Source organism: Argopecten irradians, chromosome 5 (genome assembly GCF_041381155.1).
Source record: "Argopecten irradians isolate NY chromosome 5, Ai_NY, whole genome shotgun sequence".
Taxonomy (NCBI): domain Eukaryota; kingdom Metazoa; phylum Mollusca; class Bivalvia; order Pectinida; family Pectinidae; genus Argopecten; species Argopecten irradians.
In genome coordinates, this window is record NC_091138.1 from 13,162,304 (window position 1) to 13,189,419 (window position 27,116).

The following is a 27,116-nucleotide window of genomic DNA, read 5'->3' on the forward strand; positions in this document are numbered from 1 at the left end:
AATGTTGGAAAAAGAGAGATGAAACAACTCTTTATCAAAGTTTTAAAAAAGTATTAAATCATCTATGTATAATGTTCATTTTATCAAAACAATATAATTTAGAGATATCGCCTCATGCAAAAATAAAAAGAAAGAAATCATACACATGATCAGTATATAATCAATATACAATACGTCAATATACACAGAGAGAACCCTAATGAACTTTCCTAATAATAAATCATTCAGCAGTTTGGAGCAAAAGACAATGAATTGTATCAACCGTAAACATGATATATGTACAACCAATGTACATATACCATTCCCAAACGGAATGCTAATGATGCAATAAGTATTTCCAACCTCTTGTTACGCTTGGCTAAGTTAGACACATTGGAGAAATAGTTCAACGGTGTGTAAGACGTCCTTGTCATTTCAAAGGGCAAGGGAGTCTAAAGACTGTTGAATTATTGGTTTTGGATGACAATATAGTCTAAAATGACTGTTGAAATGTTTGTTAATAGGACGAGGGAGTCTGAGACAACAATGAATTATTAATTAATTATATATATATAAAAGGACCAGGGGAATTAAGCACTACTGAATTATTCGTTTTAAGGACATTATTTAAAAAAAGATAGTTGTTTTTTTTTTAAATTATTTGGTTTTAGTACAAAGGGTCTTAAACATTTTGAATTATTCGCTAAAAGGACAAGAGGGTCGTAAACATTGTTGAATTATATGTTTATATGACAAGGGATCTTAAACACTGTTGAATTATGTGTTTAAATGACAAGGAGTCTTAAACACTACTGAATTATTTGTTTAATTGACACAGCTGAATTATTTGTCAATAGGAAAATGGGTCTCATACATTGTTTAATTCTTTGTTTAAATCCAATATGTTTAGCTTTTCAAGCATAACTAGACGTTGCATAATTAGTCTTACAAATTACTTGTAAATAGGTGTCTCCAATTAACATTGGTCAATAAATATAGTGTAACAAAACAAAATCCTCGTCCAAATTCAGTAACACGGTAAGAGAAAAACAAATGTATTATTCATACGGACATCCCAGAGTAACGGTTAGAGATCTAGAAATCCATGTCAACTCCTGATTATGTATCTTAGTTATAGGTATATCGGATAAATCAGATGGTGAGTATGGAGCCACAGCCAATGAGCATTGTGATATCAGCATTATTCATATATAAAAAATGGTATATATATAATTGTCTAAACCGAATGCCACTGGGACCAACACAAGTGGCATGCTTAACCAGGTTACGATATATATATATATAACAAAATTACGAAGGAAAAATAACATACAATTATGCCATAATAGACCGGGATTCGGATTAGACAAGGAATGGTTTTAACAGGTTAACAATTGATGGATTTGACTATATATACATAATTTCCCAACGTTATCTGTATCTGTATTGTCTGGAGGAATATCTAATGTATGACGTCTTCCCGATATAACATGTAACACAGGAAAAAAGTATCTCAATCTAAAGTCATATCAAACAGCACTGATCATGCCATGAAGTATGACTTGATGAAGTCATGTTGTTGATTGCAAAACTTTCTCAAAGTCTTCAATAGATGCACACCGGCGTAAATAACTGGCCATTAGCTGTAAACATCTGCCACAAACATCCTGATAAGTAGATGTAGCAATTAGCATGATCAAATTACGTTGGTCATTATACACTCAGTACATCTTTACATGCTGAAAAGCAAGTCTGTTTTGCAGCTGTACAAATGTAGTGTATTTGCGCATCATTTCACATGATCAGCTGTTGTCATGACGATATTTTTATAAAGCCAGTTTCTGCTGATGCATACGATTACATATTGTTACGAACATAAAATCCTTTAATTGATTTCGGTGAATATTAAGGGAATGGAGATCTTTGTAAGGTTTTAACCTAAAATGTTTGTTTTTGTGGTATCCATTCTTCGCTCGTCAAGGTAACCAATCAAACAAAAGATGTTCTCGATATAATCCAATCAACAAAGGGCATTACTGGTTAACTCAATTAAAAAACAGTATGTTTGATATAACTAGACTAATTATAAGCTTATCATTTTGTACATTATAACGAAACCAATTCAAATGTCAAGGTACGTATTGCGTTCTGTATCCTTCATTACGTGTCTCACTGTATACTAAGCGTTGTCCCTGTCCGAATGCCATGAATTTAAGATGCAATCTTCTGTGTCTAGATCTGTCAACGGGGTATTTTTAACCATTGGAAGTAGAATAAGACAAACTCATGAAAAATAGATAATCCCTGGAGACTTTGGAATAAAGTATAACAGTGTTATCGCTTTTGTGTCGTAAAACAATCCGTCACGCTTCAGTGTATTTATTGATGTCTCATGACAGGTGCTGTGGATAGTGCTGAATAAAAACTGCTTTTTCGCGTGTGTTATATCCATTACGAAATTTAAGCTTATTGACAGGCAGTTACATCAAATACTGGGAATGACATCACAAAATGCAATCAAATCACCAAGCAGAGTTTGCCTTGCACTCTTGTGTTTGGTAATTATCATTGCTATGTGTATGTTTGAGGGTTTCCGGCATCTTCATGTTTTGCATGTGTATGAATTATTATGTAATTATGAAAGCGTCCTCCATAAAGCTGGTTCTTTTATGACAATGTAATACAAATAACACTAACTTGATATGAATATCAATATTCTCATTTAAAAAAATAAAATTATCGATATCTTTAAGGAAAATATTTTTATTTTGTTGAGGTTATATGGTATAATGATAATGGAGCCCGTGTAAATTTCATGTAACCCGGCTTCTGGAGCACATGTAAATTATAAAACCCCGTCGAAGCCGGGTTACATAAAATATACACGGGCTTCATTATCATTATACCCTCATAACCTCAACAAAATGAAAAATTATTCCTTATATTTACAGTTTTTCACGTAAATGAATGTCATTTATTCTCGCAACAGTTGCATATTTTTTATTAAAATACCCATATTTTTTTCTCTCTCGTCATCATCAACGAATTCTATTAAACAACTGATTAGAATCGAGTCATTCATTTGTTTCCACCACAATTGGGGCCATGACCCCACGTTGCTACGCCAGCGACTATTCCCGTAACAATAGAATCGCCACACGTGTTGTACTATCATTATACAGTGATAATGAAAATACTAGAAAGCATGGTTATTGAGTCCATGTCAGTGCAAACTGTAAATATATATATAAAAAGGTAACGATAACAATAGAAAGATATATAAATACATGGAGCTTGTTCAAATGATTTCAGTAGGGATGCATTCTCGTATTGTGACCTTATACGATCTAAAGGCATGTCTGGTTTTATTTGGAGCGATGAGCAGACAACTTCCGGATGTGTTCAAGTCCGGAATTCTGGGAAAGGTTATTTTCCTCCCGTTATTGCCGCTGTTATTTAAGCGATGATAGCCGTTGCTCTGGAATAATCAATATATATATTTATATATATAATAGATAAATGTTGAATATCCTTGTGATGGAATTTAAAAAAAAAAAAAAACTATTTATATATATATATATATGTATGAAATGCCAGGTGATCACTCTTCCGCCAATGAAATTAATTCTAATGAAAATGAGACATTTTAATATTTGTCATAAATCTTCAAAAAATGTCACAGAAGGATGGTCAAGCTATATTTGAATTGGCGTAAAATTACCTGTGGTGATTTATTAGAGAAGTAAACCTTGGCTGACGGATACATCACAGCAGGCCAATAATAACTGAGATTTTTTCGTATCAGTAAATCAATTGTTCATATCGTTAGTTTTTTTGTATATCACTGGCAAGACTCACACCGGGTCGAACGTTATGCTGATTAGAATTGCGAAGGCTACAGATCGATTTGACATTTTATATATATTTCTATGGATTTTTTTGTATATGTGTGTGATATTGATTAAAGTTAATGTTTCGATGTATCTTTCGTGTACATGAAAACCGTACTTATATTCGATGAGGGTGAGAATAGGAGTAGGGAAAAGTGAGGGACTTATTAGAGTGACATTGTTGGGAAAGGGATGGGAAAAGTGACTCATGTCTGCGTTAAATAGACATATTGCAAGAGGTTAAGTTGGTAGAGGATTCAGTAGAAGAAGTTTTGAGCTTGATGAGGTGGTTGTAGCTGTTTATTTCTATTCATACTTTTGTTGTTGCCAACGTATATCGCAACTTACTGAAGTTAGTAAAATAAAAAAGAATATTTTAACGCTCAGTTAAACGATATTAAAGATGTTCCACCGCTGACGAATGTAATTTTTTCACTATCAAAGACAGAAGCATACGATTTAGTATTTTTCTTCAGTTACAAAATTTACCTATTTCACCTCATTACCACCATTGAAAAGTTTGAGCTTCTAATTTTACTTAAAGTTAAATTACCATAAATAATTAATTGCATCCCGAAAAAAATGCCATGACACTATATCCTATATAGAATGGAGTACTGATTGCGCATGCACCAAAGGCAAAATAAATTATTTCATTATTTTTTTTTGTGTTAATTAGACGTATATATACACGATTAAACACCAATTATTGTTCAAGTGATGAACATCATTTATGCTCTGTCGGTGGTGGAGCATCTTTAAGCAATGTATATTACTACATTATAACCATGACTTTGTTGTGTGTGTGTTCGTTATAGACCATTTACCGTGTTTAAGTTTATATAGTTTATACCAGTTATTAGTAAATATAAAACATTGTAGATATAGTATAAGGAATTGACTTGTTTTAATATGCTATTAACCAGTCCGATTTTTCATCTGATTTATTCCAGATTGTATTATTTTGAGAGAAAAAAATGAATTTACCTGCAGACAGAAAAATTACTATCACATCATTTATTTTTATGTTTTGATTCAATTTACTATAAACAAGAAAACGAATTTTCCTTTATATGTCATTTGTAACGTATTAAAGTTTATATATATATATTGTTGATATGGCAATTATCAAATATTTTGAAATTGAAAAGATGTATCTTATTAAACCAAAAATCATCAATGTTGATCCTTCATTGTTCATATTGTTTTTTTACGAAACTGATTTTGATGTTTTGCGATTCTCTTATTCATTTATTTGTACATCATAATACACTGAATGGCAGCTATTAATGTCTTCCTTCTTTTGAACTTATTTAATGTAACTCGTTTACGGATTGTTGTAAGAATGTGATGCTGTTCCTTTACTTAATTATCATCGAAATACTTTTGTTTCTTAATATACTGTAGCCACCTAAATCAAAAAGAAAGTCACACAAGTACCATACTGATATGAGGAGGGAAGCAGGAACAACAAACCACCAAACCAATCAACTTTCTAAAAATGAAAAGTTTTCAAATCTTTTCATTTGTTTATGATAAGATATTTATTATAATGTTGACATTTTTGTTGCAGTATGGGCAACAACGGCAGTCTCCCCTACAACTCTGGACCTAAATGCTACAGCCAAGGGGACGAACATAGAGGCCAGTCTGTGTCCAGTGTTCGACACCGGCATCAATATCACCTGCCTCATGGACTACGGGGACGAGACAGGAAGGTCTTACTGTGAAGCTGACGCCACCAGCATCCAATGTACGTCACATGCTTACAGCGCCGCTGGGTACTACACCATGTGGTCGCATTGCCTCACCACCGACATTCACCTCAACGACTCAGCAACCATATACGTGGGAAACAAGATTCACAACATGGCAGCGTTGGTAGATGGGCAGATGTTTGTACCGATATCTACCACAGGGTCAAAGACGTTAAAAATCACGTATGAACTAGGAACGGATGTGTTTTTAAACATAACCAACGCTATTTCTGGTGCTCCTGTGTATTCAGGGAACTCCACAGGGTTCAGCGAGACGAAGACAATAACACCGGCGGATTTCGGCGGTGTTCTTGGACAACATGCAATTAAAGTCACCCTTTCTAATCCCCTACACGAAGAGACGCGTTATGTGGTTTTCGACGTTGAGGAACTCATTCTTACTCCTGTCATGACAACGAACGTCAGATCTCACATGCACATATATGACGTTGCTACATTCAAAGAAACGATGAGTTTTGGATCAAACATAATCGGCGCCATCGAGTTCGCAGATGTTGCCTACGTGGATAGATTATTTGGGCAGGTCCGTGAGATGTGCATGAACTACACATGGACCACGACAGGAACATTTACATTTGATGTAATATTTTCCAATATGGTGGACAGCGAAATATACTCGTATAACGTGGTGGTCCAGTATCCTGTCAACAATATCACAGCGACTGGGATAAACCTCATCTTCACTACCGAGACCCTCGACATAGTATTTGAAATGGCAGCCGATGCCCTCATTCCTATGGGCAATTTGAACGCATCAATTGATTATGGTGACGGAACATCAACTGTCTTGAATCTGATGGCACTTACTCAGGGCACGACACTCTCTGACTCTCCTAAAACTTATGCAGCGGGTACCTTCTTTGTGAATATTTCTGTATTCTCAGAAAGTTCTCATATGGATTTCTCTTGGACGCAATATGTGGAGAACAATATTCAGGGACTCGAACTTGTGCACCTGCCGGAAGCCCCGATGTCCGAGTCGGTGCAGAATGTAAGTCTACGCATGACTGACCCGACGGTGTCCCCGCTCCTAAATATGACGTGTATTTTTGACATAGACGGTACTGAGTACGTGGAATCCATTGATTTGGTGTATGGCGTCAACTTTACCATCATCCACCCTTTTATTGGAGATGGAAACAAGACAATCACTTTCAACTGTTCAAATAAGCTTTCGAATCAGGCAGGCATAAGTTATATGGACTTGTACACCGACTGTTTCCTCGACGGTCAGCTCTTTAGTCCGATCTACAAAAACAAAGACACTCCGGTGCAGATGTACGTAACGGATATCAATCGGGTAAGTGATGATCAGACATTGAAATGTTATTTTCATACATTTGTAAAATAGATATTCTACAAAATGATACACGATATGGATGACAATCACATAAAGACCATATCATGATATTCGCCGCTCTGTTCCGCAAATCCTATAAACATAAAATAGCTTGATCTCAACGCCGTTCCGTAACCCACTTTAATTCAAGAATCTTCTCGATATAGCAGAATGGTGTGGGGTTTGAAATATCATAAGTCTTTATTGGCATATCAAAAGGGCTTAAATGTTTAATATCATCACGAAATTGAAATGAATTATCATAAAAATACAGTAAAATAATTTTATAACTTATCTCAAGGCCGCAATTCGTTATACAAATATTACAAACATATTGAAATGACGTATCAATCAGTACCTACCCAAATACATAATATGATTTTTAAGAAAGTATATGATTGCAAATGTTAAAAAAAGTTTTAATGAGAAGGGTGTAAACGTCAATGTTTAACAGACGTAACAGGACATTGTATGATGGGGTTGGGTGACGGTGTTAGGTTTGATATTTCATTTTGACAGCTTACTTTCATAGTAATACTGTTTAAGGTATGTTCCAGTCCGATAGGATAATACCGGAATACATTGTTTTTATGCGGAGTGGTTACAAAGAATCACGTGTTAACTACTAGAAGTATTGAATTTTAAGTGTTCCGTATCACTGCACTAGCTGATAAACATGTTATATCGATTTTAATGTTGTTTGCGACACTTGAATGTGTAACGATGTCTAACGTCATTGGAGTAACGATCTGGAAACAAGCATGCACGATGGCACCAGTAATAAAAAAGATATCGAACGTTTTCAAATGTTCTAGATTATTACATTCTGAAGGATAATGTCGGTATATTGGACATCTCCCAGTGATTCCATTAGCGCATACTTACATTCAATAGTCAAAACGCGATTTTATAAGATGCACTTTGTCATCAACCAAATGTCAGATGCGACTTAATAAAACAAATAAACACTATTTCGATTTTATAATTCTATCTTGCATAGTGACTACGCCTATATAAATACAAACTACTTAACACTTTATCGGTGTCCTAAATTATCGAAGTTCATCGAAAATTATGATCATTTTGCTATCAAAACGAGTTTTCATTGTCACTTGAGTGGCTTGCCATTTTGCTTTGCCACTTGAGTGGTTTTTATAGGTTTTGCTTGAATATTTTGAAATAATAAAGTAAAATGTATACGCATTTAACTGTAGTTTCGATATTGTTTGCATTACGTAAACCATATCAAACCATCTTGTTGTGTACAGCTTGGTTAGAATACATCACTCAAACCAGTCCACTAAACAGAGCTAGATGCTTCATACTCTGTTACGTCTTTTTCCTGTGTGACGTGGGAAGTATCGTGTTTAGTAACGTAAGGTGTCAAAGACTTTTTTATTAGAATTCAACACACATAATTAGAATCAATGAAATGCCAACGAACGGAATATGCATGAGCCGTATCACAAAATCAATTATTTGTGTTAAATCTTTAGTTATTTTGTTGATTGCTGTGGTACCACGAAAATAAATGAATGATATTAATAAAAAAAAAATCATATTTACAAATATTTATAGTAATGGCGGCCTACCCAGGTATTATGTCTTTAAATTGACCTCAATATCAGGTCATTTTCAGGTAAATTTCATGAAAATTTTAAGATTTTGACCTGAAGGTATATTGCCTGTGTAAGTAAATGGAATTCCACTACGATTCTTGTTACGGTTAAGTGATTATATTTTTATGAAATGTTTGTGCTTATAAATGCTTCTAGGTTTCAATGATATCTATTCAGTTTATTTTATTTGACATTGTTAATCCAACTTACAAATACGATAACTAAACATACACTACTGTACTAATTGTGCCATAGATGACCAACTGACATTTCTATCCGCTAATCCATCTTCAGTATTATAAGACTTTCTCATATGTGGATATGAAGGATAGGGATATTCTACCCGAGGGTCACAAAAAGTTGTTAATCTCGAGGCTTTATCCTTCATATCCACATATGAAAGAGTATTTTTCTCTCAAACCTCGACGTTTTATTGGTTTTTTTTCCTGCTACGGTTGCCTGCCAATTTGAAATAAATTCGAATAAAAACGCGACTGAATTTCCATTCATGAAAATTGCGTGATATATTCAACACCAATCCCGTTAATTGCATCTTTTAATTTAAACCGAGCCTAGTTTCTGAAAATAATGTAATGTTGTAAAGAGAGAATATTAATTTTGTTGACGCTCTGACGTCACGAGGCTGTATAGCATGGGTAGCCATTCTATTGGTTAGAAATTTGAGGTCATTTTCCAATATACTGAAACATTTGTACGTTGAGTTTTATGACGTTATACACAAAGAACGTTTTCGCGGGAAATTTTAAAAGCATCATTATCCAAACTCAACTATGGGCTGATATATCAATGCGCAATATACATATAAAGAATGTCCTCAAATAGTATATTTTTCAGGATATCAACTCACAATGCTCTTTGTCTAAACGCTTTTTGAAAGTCGGCTGTATTGAGAAATATCATCTTTATAAACGATTTTCTCTTTTTTTTTATTGAAAATGGTAATCTTCGTTGATATTTAAATTAGTAATGTATTTTTTATTACTTGTGATATTTGCGTTTGGTGTGACAGTTGACAGCGAAGGCGTACGTGGCTGAGATGTGTCGGAACAGCTCTAGGTTCTATTGGTGGACCCTGTGGAAGGTGGAGCCCAACGATAACCTGATTCTACAGACGTTCTACGAGAAGGAATATAACCAGCCAAACTCTCTGACAATAACCTGGAGTAAAATGAGTATGGCGCCAGGGCTATACAAAATTCAGTTTTTGTTCAACCTAACTGACGTTGTCGGTGGCTATATAATAGACTATGTGTATGGGAACTTCATGTTACCTCCATTCATAGCTGGGATTGCAGGTGGGTCTACACGGAATATTGCAAATGATGCCGTCATACAGATCAACTCAAAGGACGCCTCACACGACCCATTTCTATACATGCAGTGGGTACCATTCACGTATAGGTGGGTCTGCCGGAAGTCGTCTTCCACTGAAGCAGAGATGTCCGAGATCATCGCCAATTTTCAGTTACAGAACGTTAGTGTTGATGTGAGTTCCTTAGGGACCGACTGTTCTGATCCAAGCTGGCCAACGAATGGTGTTATACCGTTTGATGCTTCGTCAGTGGACGATTCGTTCTGGTATCTGTTCTCTGTAGAACTTACAAAAACTGGAGACACCAGGAGAGGGGAGGCCATCCAGGGCATATACGTAATGCCAACGACACCACCTACAATATCAATCAAGTTAGTATAACCATGTACAGGACATTGTACCCAAATTATGGCGTATCTGAAAGCAACATTTTCAGTTAAGTCTAGATTTTCTCCTTTTACAGTACATTGAAATGTGTCTTTTACCAAATTGTACTCTAGGCTCCTATATCGTCTTAAATTATATGAATTTACTAGGATAGATTCATTTGAGGAAGTTTGATAATTATTCAGCCTCATGTCACATAATATTTGTTGCGATAAATATCCGGATAAGATTGGAAATAAATCTCTGTAAAGGGTTGGGTAATTTTCGGATTCATGTGTAGTTATGGTTGCTTATGTGCATTTTGGTTTTATTGGTTCTTTTTCTGTTACAAAATATATTGCAATTTGTCGATTACCAGATAAGATATTAACATTGATAATAAATATTATTAGAATCGTAAACATAGTAATTAACGAATTTTCCCTTTCATAGCTGTCTCCGTAACTGTTTACCGAAAATAGCTCAGGACACCAAACTTATCCTGGAAAGTCTTTGTCCGGAATGTCTACTGGAAAGCACCACATTTACCTGGGTAATCGAGATTTACAATGATGCAACTGGCTTGTACGAGCCTTATGCGAACTTGGCAGACATACTAGATACAGGTAATTTGAACAAGAATTTGAAACATGGTTTACTTATTTTGAAACTTTCTTTATTTAAGTTGGAGGTATGGCAACATCTAATATTATTTGTCCAGATACACTTTGTAACGTATTAGGATACATTTCTTTACAAGATAACAAATTTGGAATTATTTTGTGTGGTGTTTTTTTTTTTATATTATTAAAACAGGCCTTGACGGTCCCACCATAGCTATTAAGCCGAATACGCTAGTATTTGGTGATATACTGAGGTTCACGAATATGGTCAAGAAACACGATCATCCAGACACTGCAACAGCTTCCTATGTAGCCACTGTTAACCCTCCTCCTTATGGGGGCACTTGTGAAATAGATCCGCCTGAAGGTAGGTCTTACAAGGCTTTAGATACGCATGTATTAGTTGCATTGTAAATTATGTCTTTCAAACCAACATGCTCTCTTTTCTTACGCTTTTACTTTCAACACGCAACAGCAAGGTATATTTTGCTATTTACTTATAACCATATAGAAAAAAGCAAAGTCCAAATTAAGGGTTTTAGATATGCAGTCGTCGATTGAGAGCCAAAAAATATGTAAGAAGTTTGTGTGCTGATGCATATATATAGATGGCCTTTTTAGTTCGTAAGAATTGCAGATATAAAGGTATGAACACTTGTTGATATTATTACCAGGTGAAGCAGCGGTAACCCTTTTCACCATCGAATGTCTTGGGATGCTTGACGAAGGGACGAGGCTCCAGAGGGGAACGCCTGACAGTGATTCTAACGAGGCTCTAAAATACAACGTTTATCAGAGGCGGATGACATCAAGTTCAACTCAACCAGTTGTCTCTGTCATAGGCATGGCGTGTAAGTCTGAGTTTTTATAATTATATTTTTTTTATAAAAGTGTGGAACAAATATTTTAAATATTATTTAAAGCAGATTCAATACGTCCTAAGTACTCGCCTGTGTTCGACATCAATTGTGGAAAGCAATAGATATTATTAATACATCTCAACACGTGGCATTATTCCTTTACATCGGTGTAGATTGAGTGTAACAAGAGTGTAACCTGAGTGAATCATGAGTGAAACATGAGTGTAACATGAGTTTAACATGAATTTAACATGAGTGTGACTAGAGTGTAACAAGCGTGTAACATCAGTGAACATGGGTGAACATGAGTAAAATATGAGTGAACATGAGTGAAACATGAGTGTAATATGAGTGTGAAGTGATATGCATAATAGAAGTTTAAGACACATATATTTAAATAAATCTTCCTTAATTCCATGACACAGATATTTAAATAAGTCTACCTTAATTTCATACTAATCTACTACAGGGATTTAAGTTATGTCTGACTAATTAAAGTTTAATCCCTTTTGGCAGCGGAATCTATCATTAAGGCTGTTCTCAATGTCGGGGATCCAAACAATAACTTTACCACTGATGTCATTGTGCGTATCACGGATGTATTCCACGGATATACTGAAGTGGTCCTGCCCGTCATTGTAAGTTTTGGACGTTCAAGTATAACAAATGTATAAATATCTAAAAAGATGGTAAAAGCTGAGAACGAAGGTTAAAAACGTTCATGTTGAAATAACATAGAAATAATATCTGCCATTTGGGGGCACTCACCAATGGAATATGTGGGTATAAAAAACAGTCTTGTACAACACGAAAGTGTACACAGTGAAACACAAGTCCCGATAACTCACCTCAAAATAAACAATGCATTCATCTCATAATGTGTCATTGATGTGAAGATTGTCAGTACTTATCAGTTGTATCCCAAAATATGTCCTAGATATTGAAACAAAACACTCCAATACTGGTGAATATATGCCTTAATAGACCAACTTCCCTAAAAAACATGACCTGTACATGTATACAGGGACATCAAAAAACCACATGAACGAAAAACAATATTATTGTTTTAATCTCTACCTGAATAAATGTTTTCAAATTGCATCGTCAGCATTACCAAAAAAAAAAAAAGTACGTACATCGGATTGGCCGTTAGATTAACCAAAATAACATAAACATTTCAAAATTAACCTATGTAATACAGAAACGAGATATTATTTGTTATTAATGTATCTCTATTCACACAGGTAACCCATCCCCTTGAAATCAACGATACGTGGTCTTCGGAGGATATCCAGAATGCCACTCAGAACTTTGTCCTTGACAACCTTTTGGAAGCCACCTACTCTAATGACGGAAACATTATCATGCAATACGCAGAATCTATTGCCTCTGTCATTAACCAGTTGGTAAGTAAAGGCGAAAGCAAAAACACAATCGGCCGAGCAAAAGTTATCTGTAAATAAAAAATTAAATATCATAATATCATAGTACCAAGACAACGTGTTCAACATTTGGAATAAGGAAAACAAAATATATTCATAATATGAATAAACATAATGAACTAGTTCCACATTACTGTGATGTATTCTAACTTGTAATATAGGCGGAAGACCACCAGTTTGAGAACGACACAACTTTGTCAAATTTTGATCTGGTAGAGCAGCCAATGTTATGGACGGCAGGCATGATTGACGCAAATGAGTTTGGCAATGGCACCATTCCCTACCAAGAGCTGTTGGACGATCTACTGGAGAGACCCGTAGACAGGGTCCAAAATGCAGTCATAGCAGTACGTATATGTTCACGAAAAGCTATAAGTAGTATAGGCCAGTATGCAAATAATATAGGACGGTTTGAAAAATAGTAGAGTATGATGAACACAATTTATAGTGATTTATTATTATGTTATTTCATCATTTCAATAGGTGTCTCAGCAATGCACGAGGTATGACAACAGGATAACGATCTTGTTTTATATTCAGCTTCATATAAATTTGACGAACCAAGTGAAATAATATAATGATATTTGATACAACACTTACGTTTACAACCCAATATTTGATTTCTGTATATATAATAAAATCCTATTGCAAATGAGTTCTGTTCAATCTGTGACAAATTTACAAATGTTTTATTACCAAATATACATTCAGTTTAGAACTACCTTAAATATATTGCATGTCATACACAACAAATTGAAATCAATACCACATAGTAATAAACCATCTGAAAATGGATAACTGGACCAATGAAATGACGAACTATATGTTATGTATTTAAGTCATGGATAGCCTGACGAATGAGATGATGACGAACTATTTGTTATGTATTTTGGCCATGGATAACCTGACCAATGGGATGATGACGAACTATTTGTTATGTATTTTGGACATGGATAACCTGACGAATGAGATGAGGACGAACTATTTGTTATGTATTTTGGCCATGGATAACCTGACCAATGAGATGATGACGAACTATTTGTTATGTATTTAGGTCATGGATAACCTGACGAATGAGATGATGACGAACTATTTGTTATGTATTTTGGACATGGATAACCTGACGAATGAGATGATGACGAACTATTTGTACTGTATTTAGGCCATGGATAACCTGACGAATGAGATGATGACGAACTATTTGTTATGTATTTAGGTCATGGATAACCTGACGAATGAGATGAGGACGAACTATTTGTTATGTATTTAAGTCATGGATAACCTGACGAATGAGATGATGACGAATTATGTGTTATGTATTTAGGTCATGGATAACCTGACCAATTAGATGATGACGAACTATTTGTTATGTATTTAGGTCATGGATAACCTGACGAATGAGATGATGACGAACTATTTGTTATGTATTTAGGTCATGGATAACCTGACGAATGAGATGATGATGAACTATTGTACTGTATTTAGGTCATGGATAACCTGACGAATGAGATGATGACGAACTATTTGTTATGTATTTAGGTCATGGATAACCTGACGAATGAGATGATGACGAACTATTTGTACTGTATTTAGGTCATGGATAACCTGACGAATGAGATGATGACGAACTATTTGTTATGTATTTAGGTCATGGATAACCTGACGAATGAGATGATGACGAACTATTTGTACTGTATTTAGGCATGGATAACGACAATGAGATGATGACGAACTATGTGTTATGTATTTAGGTCATGGATAACTGACGAATGAGATGATGACGAACTATTTGTTATGTATTTAAGTCATGGATAGCCTGACGATGAGAACATTGTTATGATTTATGGTCATGGATAACCTGACGAATGAGATGATGACGAACTATTTGTTATGTATTTAGGTCATGGATAACTGACAATGAGATGATGACGAACTATGTGTTATGTATTTTGGACATGGATAACCTGACGAATGAGATGATTGACGAACTATATTTGTTATGTATTTTGGCCATGGATAACCTGACGAATGAGATGATGACGAACTATTTGTTATGTATTTAGGTCATGGATAACCTGACGAATGAGATGATGACGAACTATTTGTTATGTATTTAGGTCATGGATAACCTGACGAATGAGATGATGACGAACTATTTGTTATGTATTTAGGACATGGATAACCTGACGAATGAGTGATACTATGATGATGACGAACTATTTGTTATGTATTTTGGTCATGGATAACCTGACGAATGAGATGATGACGAAATGTTGTATTTGTTATGTATTTAGGTCATGGATAACCTGACGAATGAGATGATGACGAACTATGTGTTATGTATTTAGGTCATGGATAACCTGACGAATGAGATGATGACGAACTATTTGTTATGTATTTAAGTCATGGATAACCTGACGAATGAGATGATGACGAACTATTTGTTATGTATTTAGGTCACATGGATAACCTGACGAATGAGATGATGACGAACTATTTGTTATGTATTTTGGACATGGATAACCTGACGAATGAGATGATGACGAACTATTTGTTATGTATTTTGGTCATGGATAACCTGACGAATGAGATGATGACGAACTATTTGTTATGTATTTAGGTCATGGATAACCTGACGAATGAGATGATGACGAACTATTTGTTATGTATTTAGGTCATGGATAACCTGACGAATGAGATGATGACGAACTATTTGTTATGTATTTAGGTCATGGATAACCTGACGAATGAGATGATGACGAACTATTTGTTATGTATTTAGGTCATGGATAACCTGACGAATGAGATGATGACGAACTATTTGTTATGTATTTAGGTCATGGATAACCTGACGAATGAGATGATGACGAACTATTTGTTATGTATTTAGGTCATGGATAACCTGACGAATGAGATGATGACGAACTATTTGTTATGTATTTATGGTCATGGATAACCTGACGAACATTTGTATGTATTTGGTCATGGATAACCTGACGAATGAGATGATGACGAACTATTTGTTATGTATTTAGGTCATGGATAACCTATGAGATGATGACGAACTATTTGTTATGTATTTAGGTCATGGATAACCTGACGAATGAGATGATGACGAACTATGTGTTATGTATTTTGGTCATGGATAACCTGACGAATGAGATGATGACGAACTATTTGTTATGTATTTAGGTCATGGATAACCTGACGAATGAGATGATGACGAACTATTTGTTATGTATTTAGGTCATGGATAACCTGACGAATGAGATGATGATGACGAACTATTTGTTATGTATTTAGGTCATGGATAACCTGACGAATGAGATGATGACGAACTATTTGTATGTATTTAGGTATTTAAGCGAATCATGGAACTAACCTGGATAACCTGACGAATGAGATGATGACGAACTATTTGTTATGTATTTGGTCATGGATAACCTGACGAATGAGATGATGACGAACTATTTGTTATGTATTTAGGTCATGGATAACCTGACGAATGAGATGATGACGAACTATTTGTTATGTATTTAGGTCATGGATAACCTGACGAATGAGATGATTATGTATTTAGGTCATGGATAACCTGACGAATGAGATGATGACGAACTATTTGTTATGTATTTAGGTCATGGATAACCTGACGAATGAGATGATGACGAACTATGTTATGTATTTAGGTCATGGATAACCTGACGAATGAGATGATGACGAACTATTTGTTATGTATTTAGGTCATGGATAACCTGACGAATGAGATGATGACGAACTATTTGTTATGTATTTTGGTCATGGATAACCTGACGAATGAGATGATGACGAACTATTTGTTATGTATTTAGGTCATGGATAACCTGACGAATGAGATGATGACGAACTATTTGTTATGTATTTAGGTCATGGATAACCTGACGAATGAGATGATGACGAACTATTTGTTATGTATTTAGGTCATGGATAACCTGACGAATGAGAGATGAGAACTATTTGTATGTATTTAGGTCATGGATAACCTGACGAATGAGATGATGACGAACTATTTGTTATGTATTTTGGACATGGATAACCTGACGAATGAGATGATGACGAACTATTTGTTATGTATTTAGGTCATGGATAACCTGACGAATGAGATGATGACGAACTATTGTTATGTATTTAGGTCATGGATAACCTGACGAATGAGATGATGACGAACTATTTGTTATGTATTTAGGTCATGGATAACCTGACGAATGAGATGATGACGAACTATTTGTTATGTATTTTAGGTCATGGATAACCGAATGAGATGATGACGAACTATTGTTTGTATTTAGTCATGGATAACGACGAATAGATGATGACGAACTATTTGTTATGTATTTAGGTCATGGATAACCTGACGAATGAGATGATGACGAACTATTTGTTATGTATTTAGGTCATGGATAACCTGACGAATGAGATGATGACGAACTATTTGTTATGTATTTAGGTCATGGATAACCTGACGAATGAGATGATGACGAACTATTTGTTATGTATTTAGGTCATGGATAACCTGACGAATGAGATGATGACGAACTATTTGTTATGTATTTAGGTCATGGATAACCTGACGAATGAGATGATGACGAACTATTTGTTATGTATTTAGGCATGGATAACCTGACGAATGAGATGATGACGAACTATTTGTTATGTATTTAGGTCATGGATAACCTGACGAATGAGATGATGACGAACTATTTGTTATGTATTTTAGGTCATGGATAACCTGACGAATGAGATGATGACGAACTATTTGTTATGTATTTAGGTCATGGATAACCTGACGAATGAGATGATGACGAACTATTTGTTATGTATTTAGGTCATGGATAACCTGACGAATGAGATGATGACGAACTATTTGTTATGTATTTAGGTCATGGATAACCTGACGAATGAGATGATGACGAACTATTTGTTATGTATTTAGGTCATGGATAACCTGACGAATGAGATGATGACGAACTATTTGTTATGTATTTTGGTCATGGATAACCTGACGAATGAGATGATGACGAACTATTTGTTATGTATTTAGGTCATGGATAACCTGACGAATGAGATGATGATGACGAAATATTTGTTATGTATTTGTTATGTATTTAGGTCATGGATAACCTGACGAATGAGATGATGACGAACTATTTGTTATGTATTTAGGTCATGGATAACCTGACGAATGAGATGATGAGAACTATTTGTTATGTATTTGATGTAACCTGACGAATGAATATGAGAACTATTTTTATGTATTTGGTCATGGATAACCTGACGAATGAGATGATGACGAACTATTTGTTATGTATTTGGTCATGGATAACCTGACGAATGAGATGATGACGAACTATTGTTATGTATTTAGGTCATGGATAACCTGACGAATGAGATGATGACGAACTATTTGTATGATTACGGATAACTGCAATGAGATGATGCGACTATTGTTATGTATTTGGCATGGATAACCTGGACGAATGAGATGATGACGAATTATTTGTTATTGTATAGGTCATGGATAACCTGACGAATGAGATGATGACGAACTATTTGTTATGTATTTAGGTCATGGATAACCTGACGAATGAGATGATGACGAACTATTTGTTATGTATTTAGGTCATGGATAACCTGACGAATGAGATGATGACGAACTATATTTGTTATGTATTTAGGTCATGGATAACCTGACGAATGAGATGATGACGAACTATTTGTTATGTATTTTGGTCATGGATAACCTGACGAATGAGATGATGACGAACTATTTGTTATCTATTTAGGTCATGGATAACCTGACGAATGAGATGATGACGAACTATTTGTACTGTATTTAGGTCATGGATAACCTGACGAATGAGATGATGACGAACTATTTGTTATGTATTTTAGGTCATGGATAACCTGACGAATGAGATGATGACGAACTATTTGTTATGTATTTGGCATGGATAACCTGACGAATGAGATGATGACGAACTATTTGTTATTATTATTTAGGTCATGGATAACCTGACGAATGAGATGATGACGAACTATTTGTTATGTATTTTAGGTCATGGATAACCTGGACGAATGAGATGATGACGAACTATTTGTTATGTATTTAGGTCATGGATAACCTGACGAATGAGATGATGACGAACTATTTGTTATGTATTTAGGTCATGGATAACCTGACGAATGAGATGATGACGAACTATTTGTTATGTATTTAGGTCATGGATAACCTGACGAATGAGATGATGACGAACTATTTGTTATGTATTTAGGTCATGGATAACCTGACGAATGAGATGATGACGAACTATTTGTTATGTATTTTGGCCATGGATAACCTGACGAATGAGATGATGACGAACTATTTGTTATGTATTTAGGTCATGGATAACCTGACGAATGAGATGATGACGAACTATTTGTTATGTATTTAGGTCATGGATAACCTGATGAATGAGATGATGACGAATTATGTGTTATGTATTTAGGCCATGGATAACCTGACCAATTAGATGATGAATTTATTATTATGTATTTAGGTCATGGATAACCTGACCAATGTGATGATGAAGAATTATTTGTTATGGATTTAGGCATGGATAACCTGACCAATGAAGTGATGCTAATTAATTGTTATGTATTTTGCCCATGGTTAACCTGACTAATGAAATGATGCTAATTAATCTTTATTTATTTAGGCCATGGATAACCTGACCAATGAGATGATGGCAGCTCTGGCACAGGCCAATGTGACTACGTATCACACCGTTATGACAGCCGCCTCCGCCTTCACAGAAGCCATCAGAGATCCTCTTATAACGTCCAGTGCCTCTGCGGTAAGTTTGAAATTTATTATCTGATTAATCTGAGTTAATTGTGATATATTGGTTCGGCATAAGTCCTTTATTTCCTTATACAGTCAGTATAATTATTTTCAATACTCAGACTTATATGAATGATTGAATCAACTAATACAGTCTCGTTCTTGATTTTATACTATTTGTAAGGAAAATACCTTCTGAAATATAATTTATAAAGTTTATCAACAGAAAAGAAAAAGATATTATGATGCGTTATTTATTCATTTTTCATTTTTTTTGTATATCTATATTTACAGATCAATGCCGCTGAAGCACTGGCAACATTAACCAATGGATACACAAACATTACGGATTTCAAACTCAATGACTTTTTCGGGAAATCCGACCCTAACATCGAAGTAGCAGCCGGCAGTGAGTGATGAAATTTCTTTTCTTGTGCTGTTGTTTACTTAGACCTCAATCGATTAACAATATAATCATATGGAGTCTGGTTCATCATACTTCTTTAACTGGAGTTTCTTAACCTTTTTTAATTCGATTTCACAGGAACATGGATTTACGGAAAGGTCGATTCTTTCCCCTTACCTCGAAAAGGTGTTCCTATAAATGTAATAACATTAAGTGATTTTAATAGGTCAACAACAATCAGCCATTGTACAATACCTATCATGCCCTGATCAAGAATTGTATTTCACTCCAGCTTTATTTGAACTGGTGAATGGCTTGGTAGATGTGACGGTACCACCAGAACTGCCCGATACCTACGAAGCCTTGTCTATCGCGTCGACCGCTGATGCACGTCTGTACGTAGACTTCATGGCACGTGTAAACAGGGACGAGGCTTACGCTCTAATGGAGGCAGCAGATATGACACCAGAGGAAAAAGTCGGGTTATTTAAGATGAGAGCCAGGATTCAGCAAATGAAGTTTAAACAGCAGCAGGAATTGGTAATAATGTACTACCGACATCAAGAAAAATCCGTTTTTTAATTAGTATATGGTTAAGATAATATCTATATTCTTTGAAATGAACAAATGTAGTAACTACAAATTGGGTAATCCGAACATGGATATCCAGAGTTCAAGAAGTTTCTTATATAGCCTTGTGCCTACTTAGAATTTATTTGATATAGCAATGACAACATTTATTATGGCTCTCGCACATTTAACATCACTTAATCTTTTAAATGAACGGTTTCCTTTGTTTGAATCTACTACAGGCTGAAGTGACTATGAGACAGGCTGTTGCTTCTGCTGATGCCATTTCTGCCATGCTCCAGAACTCTGTCTGTACCGGCTGCCGGGATGACTATTCCTACGATACATTCCACGTCACCCTCGTTCATGACTATCTGAAGAACGTAGATCTAAAGATAGGCGACGTAGACGATTCAAACGTCACTCTTGACGGAGTTGGAGATCCATACTTAGTTATAAAATTTACGGTTAGTATGTATCACAGTCTAGGATGCTATACCGGTGACAAGGTCATACAGAACCAGAACCACCATTACGCATTGTTTGCCTGGTTTTGCTTATTGTGTAAATTATTTAGGTTCTTCTCGGAAAGTTTATTGCCTTAAAAGTTGAAATATTTTAATTCTACCAATTTAAAGATCTCGGTTAAATGACTGCCAAATCGACATTCAAAAATTATACAATTCATGCATTATTTAAAATGGGTTCACTATTCAACATATATATTTCATTATTAATAGCACCAAAACATATTTTTCGATTTTTTTGCAGACGACCATGTTCCGAAAGAATCCGTTTATGTTTGGGGACACTGTGTCGGCGTCGGCCATTACATCTGATGTCCACCGCATCTCTTTAACCGATAGTGACGACAAAGACGTACCGATCACCATGGTGATGGTCATACAGCCTGTCCCAGGGCTCATTTCCGGTTCGTTCATGCCTTTCTACACACCAGACGACGCCTCACGGTGTTTCTACCACGAGTTTATTTATAGAAAACTAGGTGACTACGTTTGTGTGTTCATTAATCAGGAGGATCCAGAGAAAGTTCGGCAATATGATGTATTCATCCGTCAGGGAGAATATCCAACCCACTTGACCTATGATCAGAGTACCTATCTCGTGGCTGATCGAGATTGGATGTCGTGCATATCGCCTCATCATTTCACAAAGGTTGGAATTACCTATGTAGGGCTTCGTCCCATTCCAATACCGGGTATGTTGTATATCACAAACACAGGTACTAGAAGACGCGCAAAACTTATAAATGAGAATACTATTGGTGTTATCTTCCTAGAAATAATGCAAATTTGAACACGAATAAGCTGGGGTTGTCAAATAAATGTAAATCAAAATATATATAAGTTGCATTGTATGTACTATTATAAAATCACCATGCAAGAAATATGTTTTAATGGTTTGTTTAGATATAGCAATACAAATGTAAAAATCATACTTCGTTGCATTATAGATATAAGAAAACCTTTTACAATAAAGATTCGCCGTGAAAGAATATTCGAAATTGAACAAATATAAAATTATAATTACTGCATACAAATATCTTAGGTTTGGGGGCCTACGAGTGGACACCTGTCAATGGACCGTACTACGGCAGCTCGTATAACATCTCTGATCCAACATTGAATCCTTATAACCTGACTATCACGACAGCTGGCTGCCTTACATGGGACAAGAACAAGGAAAAATGGAAAGGCAATAAGTGTGTGGTATGTATATACCAAGTGTAAATTAATAAGTGAATGATATGTTTTATAACGGGTGTAAATGAATAAATATATAAATATGTTAAACTAAGAGTAATTGAATAAGTATGTAACCTGTAGTAAATGAATAAGTGTGTTATATTTTTATACTAGTATTAAATGAATAAGTGCGTTATATCTTTATACCAGTATTAAATGAATAAGTGCGTATTTTTTAAAAACCAGTATTAAATAAACAAGTGCGTAAAATGTTTATACCAGTATTAAATAATAAGTGCGTAACATGTTTATGCCAGGGGTAATTGAACAAGTGCATTTTAATATGTGTATACCAGATGTAAATGAATAAATGCGTAATACATCCATGTTTATGCAAGGGGTAATTAAATAAGTGCATTGCAATTTAATTCATATATAGACGATATAGATGAAAATGTGGTAGTATACTGATATTACTAGGCGAAATAAATAAGTGCGCTGTAGGATACACCTACACGAAATAAATAAGTGCGTGATACGTATATCCTTTGGCGAATTGTTTGTGTATCATATATAGATAAATTACGTGTGCGTGTATTTAAGACAATGGCGCACTATTGAAATGTTTACTATTCAATTAGCTCGGTTTGGTATTTGGGCAATTAGGGATATCCTTAAACTTAAATTCTAGATTGAACCCCAAATAATTTGCCTATAAATATACTTTCTTTACACAGATGGACTGGTACCCACCTAGGTACGAAGTAGAATGTACGTGTAATACAGAAAAGGACTTGACCTTTGGAAACACGTTTTACGTACCACCAAACACGATAGATTTCTCGACTGCCTTCCTTAAGTTTTCTCCCCAAGACCAGGCTGCAGTCCTCTCCCTCCTCATCCTAATCGTCCTGTCCTACATCATCCTTATGGTGTGGGCGAGACATCAGGACAAGAAGGATATTGTCAAGGTAAGTTAGTTATGTTTTAATGTCAATGCCTTTGTTAATCAATACAATTCTAGTGCACCTTGAGGTATCAGTGGAGATTCTCACTCTGCATATGAACCATATTAGAATTGGTGTATCACTTCCGTATTTTGAAAATAAGAGACAACATTAATTATTCTTTTACCTTTCATAAACATCAAACAAACAATAACATAATTTCCTATAAATTTTAATCCTTTTAAGATTATAATAATGTACAGATATGTTTTTGAAGCCAGACAATAACTGTATGCCTTATTTTGTTCACAGTGGGGCGTAACTCCTCTCATGGACAACAACATCGACGATACATATTACTACATGGTTACAGTCTATACTGGCATGCGCAGAGATGCTGGAACTGAATCTAGGATAGGATTTGTGGTATCGGGATCGGAGGGTGACACTGGCGTCCGAGAACTCTTCGATGGCGTCCGTAGGGTAGGTTCCTTAAAAACAAAAAGTTGAAAAAAAAAAAATATTTTTAAAGATAGTTCTTTTTAAATAATACGCTAAAAACCACTTTTCATTGTTGAGTTTTATGTATATTTTAGGAAATGGGAACAGCGACTGTGAACCATTTTTTGATGACGACACCCCATCCGCTCGGTGAAATCGACTACGTTTATATATGGCACGATAACTCTGGAGAAGGTTCGAAGGCCTCCTGGTATCTCAATAGAGTGGACATCGAAGATATACAAGATAAACAAAAGTGAGTTTCTTCTCGATCATAGCCGACTACACATATTAACACAATACAATTACTGTAGAAAAACACTTAGTATACATTATGTAGTTTAGATTACGAGAAGTGTTAAAAGATTAATCAAATCAAAACGAAGAAAAACTAAAATATCATGTATTTATTGAATGTCGCATTACAAGAAAATATTGGACACCATTGATATCTTTTTCCCAGTCTATTAATTGTTTGACTGACTTACTTTTTCTAGACATAGAAATTTAATGAAATTACCTAAATAATGGTCTTTTATAACAATTCTTGCATATATCCCCATACAGATATTTCTTCCTGTGTGGAAAATGGCTGTGTATGGATACTCCAGATGATAACATTGATGCTGTACTTCCGGTGTGTGGGAAAGAAAATGTCACAACATTTGAAAACATGTTCTTCATGAATACAAAAGAAAATCTTGCGGAAAACCACATCTGGATTTCCATATTTTTCCGACCGACCAGCAGTCATTTCACTCGATGTCAGCGCGTCACGTGTTTGATGGTGTTCCTCATGATGAGCATGATTGCTAATGCGATATATTTCACCCCTGCTGACGAGTTTGAGAACCCCAGTCTCGTACGAGTCGGTCCTCTGAAGTTCTCCCTCCAGTCTGTATATGTGTCCGTGATATCTGCGCTGATTTCAACACCAACGGTATTTCTTGTTGTTCTAATGTTCCGAAAATCGAAACCGAGAGTAATAAACCAAAATCTCCAAGATCCGGCTCTGAAGTATGCTATACCAGCTATAGACTCCATAGCGGAAAAGATGCTCAAGGAAAGCAAGGAGCTGGAGAAAACCCTGGTTGCGAAGGGTATCATTAAGGCAGATGGAACCATCTTACCATTCTGGTGTGCCTACATAGCTTGGTTTCTGTCTCTAGCGGGAACATCGACCGTTATGTTCTTTCTAATGCTGTACAGCATGGAATGGGGAAAGCAGAAGTCAGAAATGTGGCTAACACAATTTGTCCTATCATTCTTTGAAGCGTCTGCCATATTGGATCCTGTCAAGGTAATATTCTGTAAACTGTCCTAAATAAAAAAAATCTGTTGAAACAGTTAACAGCCATTTCGGCTCAATGCGTTACTTTTTACATTATAAATTACTTTTCATTCAAACAACACAACACTAAATAATGTTTAATTCGTTTTCTCAAAATTTTCAGAACTCTCTTATTTCTAGGGTTATTCTCGTAGTTGGTAACTGATGTATTCCTTACCCAATACGTTTTTGAATTATAGGTAGTGTTGATGGCGGCTTTCTTTGCATTCATCTTTACCCAACTAGACAAGTTCAAACCGTCGCCTTTGGATAGAAACCTGATCCTACGTAACTACCGTCAACGATTTAGCTGTCCAACAGGTAAAGTCGTAGTCTCAGCTTAAAACAATATAGTTCATCATACAATATATAATTATTGACATATGTTCAAGTGGATATGGTGAGGGTTGATAAATTACGATATCCCCCTGAAACAACTCGATAACTGTTTTATCTTATATCATTTATATATCAAACTCTTCAGAGATACTATATAATTAGTAAAGACTGTAATGCTAATATTCTTAGATTAAAGTGCAACGTAATGATGTATAAGTTGATGTATTTAAAACATTCTTTTTTTTCAAATAGTATTTTTGTTTTATACAAATTAGTAGACAAGCTCAAAGATTCCAAAAAATACCATAAAATTATTCTAATTAGACAAGGACACTTTTCTTTTAGATATTAAGATGCCTGCACGCTTTTTTACCACGGAAACTATTAAGGAAGCGAGAAAGGAAAGACATCGAGAAATCATGATGGCTCGGGCAGTCAAGGAGAGCTTTATAACGGTACTATTCCTGTGGATTATTTATAGCATCAGCTTCAGCAACCGTGACGACCGATCGTTCCGCGTGCACGACATTATATCGAAACATTTCATTTACCCTCAAGACGGCAAGCCGACATTCCCTGATGTAAGTTACCCGGCACAGTTGTTTCAAAAGAGTATGGACTTAAGGAATTACTAGTGTCATCGTTTAGGTACAAACATTATGAAAATAAAATAATATGAAAATGCACAAACATATTTTAATTAATACCATCAAATTTTTTATTATCAAGATATGAATGTAAATTAATTTCACAGTCATTCATACACATCATCTATTTAGTTATTTATCTGTGATTCAGATCCAGACAACTGTTAACTTTATCGACTGGTTAAAGCTGACGGCATTCCCGGCTCTGTTTCCGGAATATGAATATAATGGTGAAAAGATGCATTGGCGATGGCGTCAGTATTACGCTGACCTGACCAACTTCCGGGTGGGACCACCACGTCTCCGTCAAGTCCGAGTTATTGAAGGTATATCACAATACATTACATAAAATGCCACACATTCCTTGTATTTTCTTATGTTGAATATTTACAAATACAGTTAAACCTACCTTAGCGACCACCTCTGTATAAAGACCACCTCTGTATAAAGACAACCTGCATGATAAGACTCCTCTCTGAATGCCAATTTTAACACAATTTGACCTTTGTATAAGTACCACTTGGCTTGTCTTTATTCCTTGGTTCCTCGGGTAGTCGATATTCAAAGGTCTGTACCAGTGCA

The 27,116-nt window shown here is 35.3% G+C and overlaps 1 protein-coding gene across 1 annotated transcript in view; it reads left to right on the forward strand.

Annotated features, from left to right (window-relative positions):
• LOC138322912 (polycystin family receptor for egg jelly-like) overlaps positions 1-27,116 on the forward strand; it is a 44,309-nt gene that overhangs the window by 13,161 nt on the left and 4,032 nt on the right. The window contains exons 2-22 of the mRNA XM_069267133.1: positions 5,443-6,947; positions 9,636-10,309; positions 10,758-10,930; positions 11,121-11,294; positions 11,602-11,778; positions 12,304-12,425; positions 13,032-13,193; positions 13,391-13,576; positions 19,964-20,101; positions 20,383-20,497; positions 20,787-21,034; positions 21,307-21,531; positions 21,836-22,283; positions 22,634-22,794; positions 23,508-23,741; positions 24,030-24,200; positions 24,314-24,474; positions 24,786-25,518; positions 25,749-25,869; positions 26,233-26,468; positions 26,686-26,860. Of these exons, the coding sequence (XP_069123234.1) occupies positions 5,443-6,947; positions 9,636-10,309; positions 10,758-10,930; positions 11,121-11,294; positions 11,602-11,778; positions 12,304-12,425; positions 13,032-13,193; positions 13,391-13,576; positions 19,964-20,101; positions 20,383-20,497; positions 20,787-21,034; positions 21,307-21,531; positions 21,836-22,283; positions 22,634-22,794; positions 23,508-23,741; positions 24,030-24,200; positions 24,314-24,474; positions 24,786-25,518; positions 25,749-25,869; positions 26,233-26,468; positions 26,686-26,860 (6,339 nt within the window). The remainder of the gene's footprint in view (positions 1-5,442; positions 6,948-9,635; positions 10,310-10,757; positions 10,931-11,120; positions 11,295-11,601; positions 11,779-12,303; positions 12,426-13,031; positions 13,194-13,390; positions 13,577-19,963; positions 20,102-20,382; positions 20,498-20,786; positions 21,035-21,306; positions 21,532-21,835; positions 22,284-22,633; positions 22,795-23,507; positions 23,742-24,029; positions 24,201-24,313; positions 24,475-24,785; positions 25,519-25,748; positions 25,870-26,232; positions 26,469-26,685; positions 26,861-27,116) is intronic.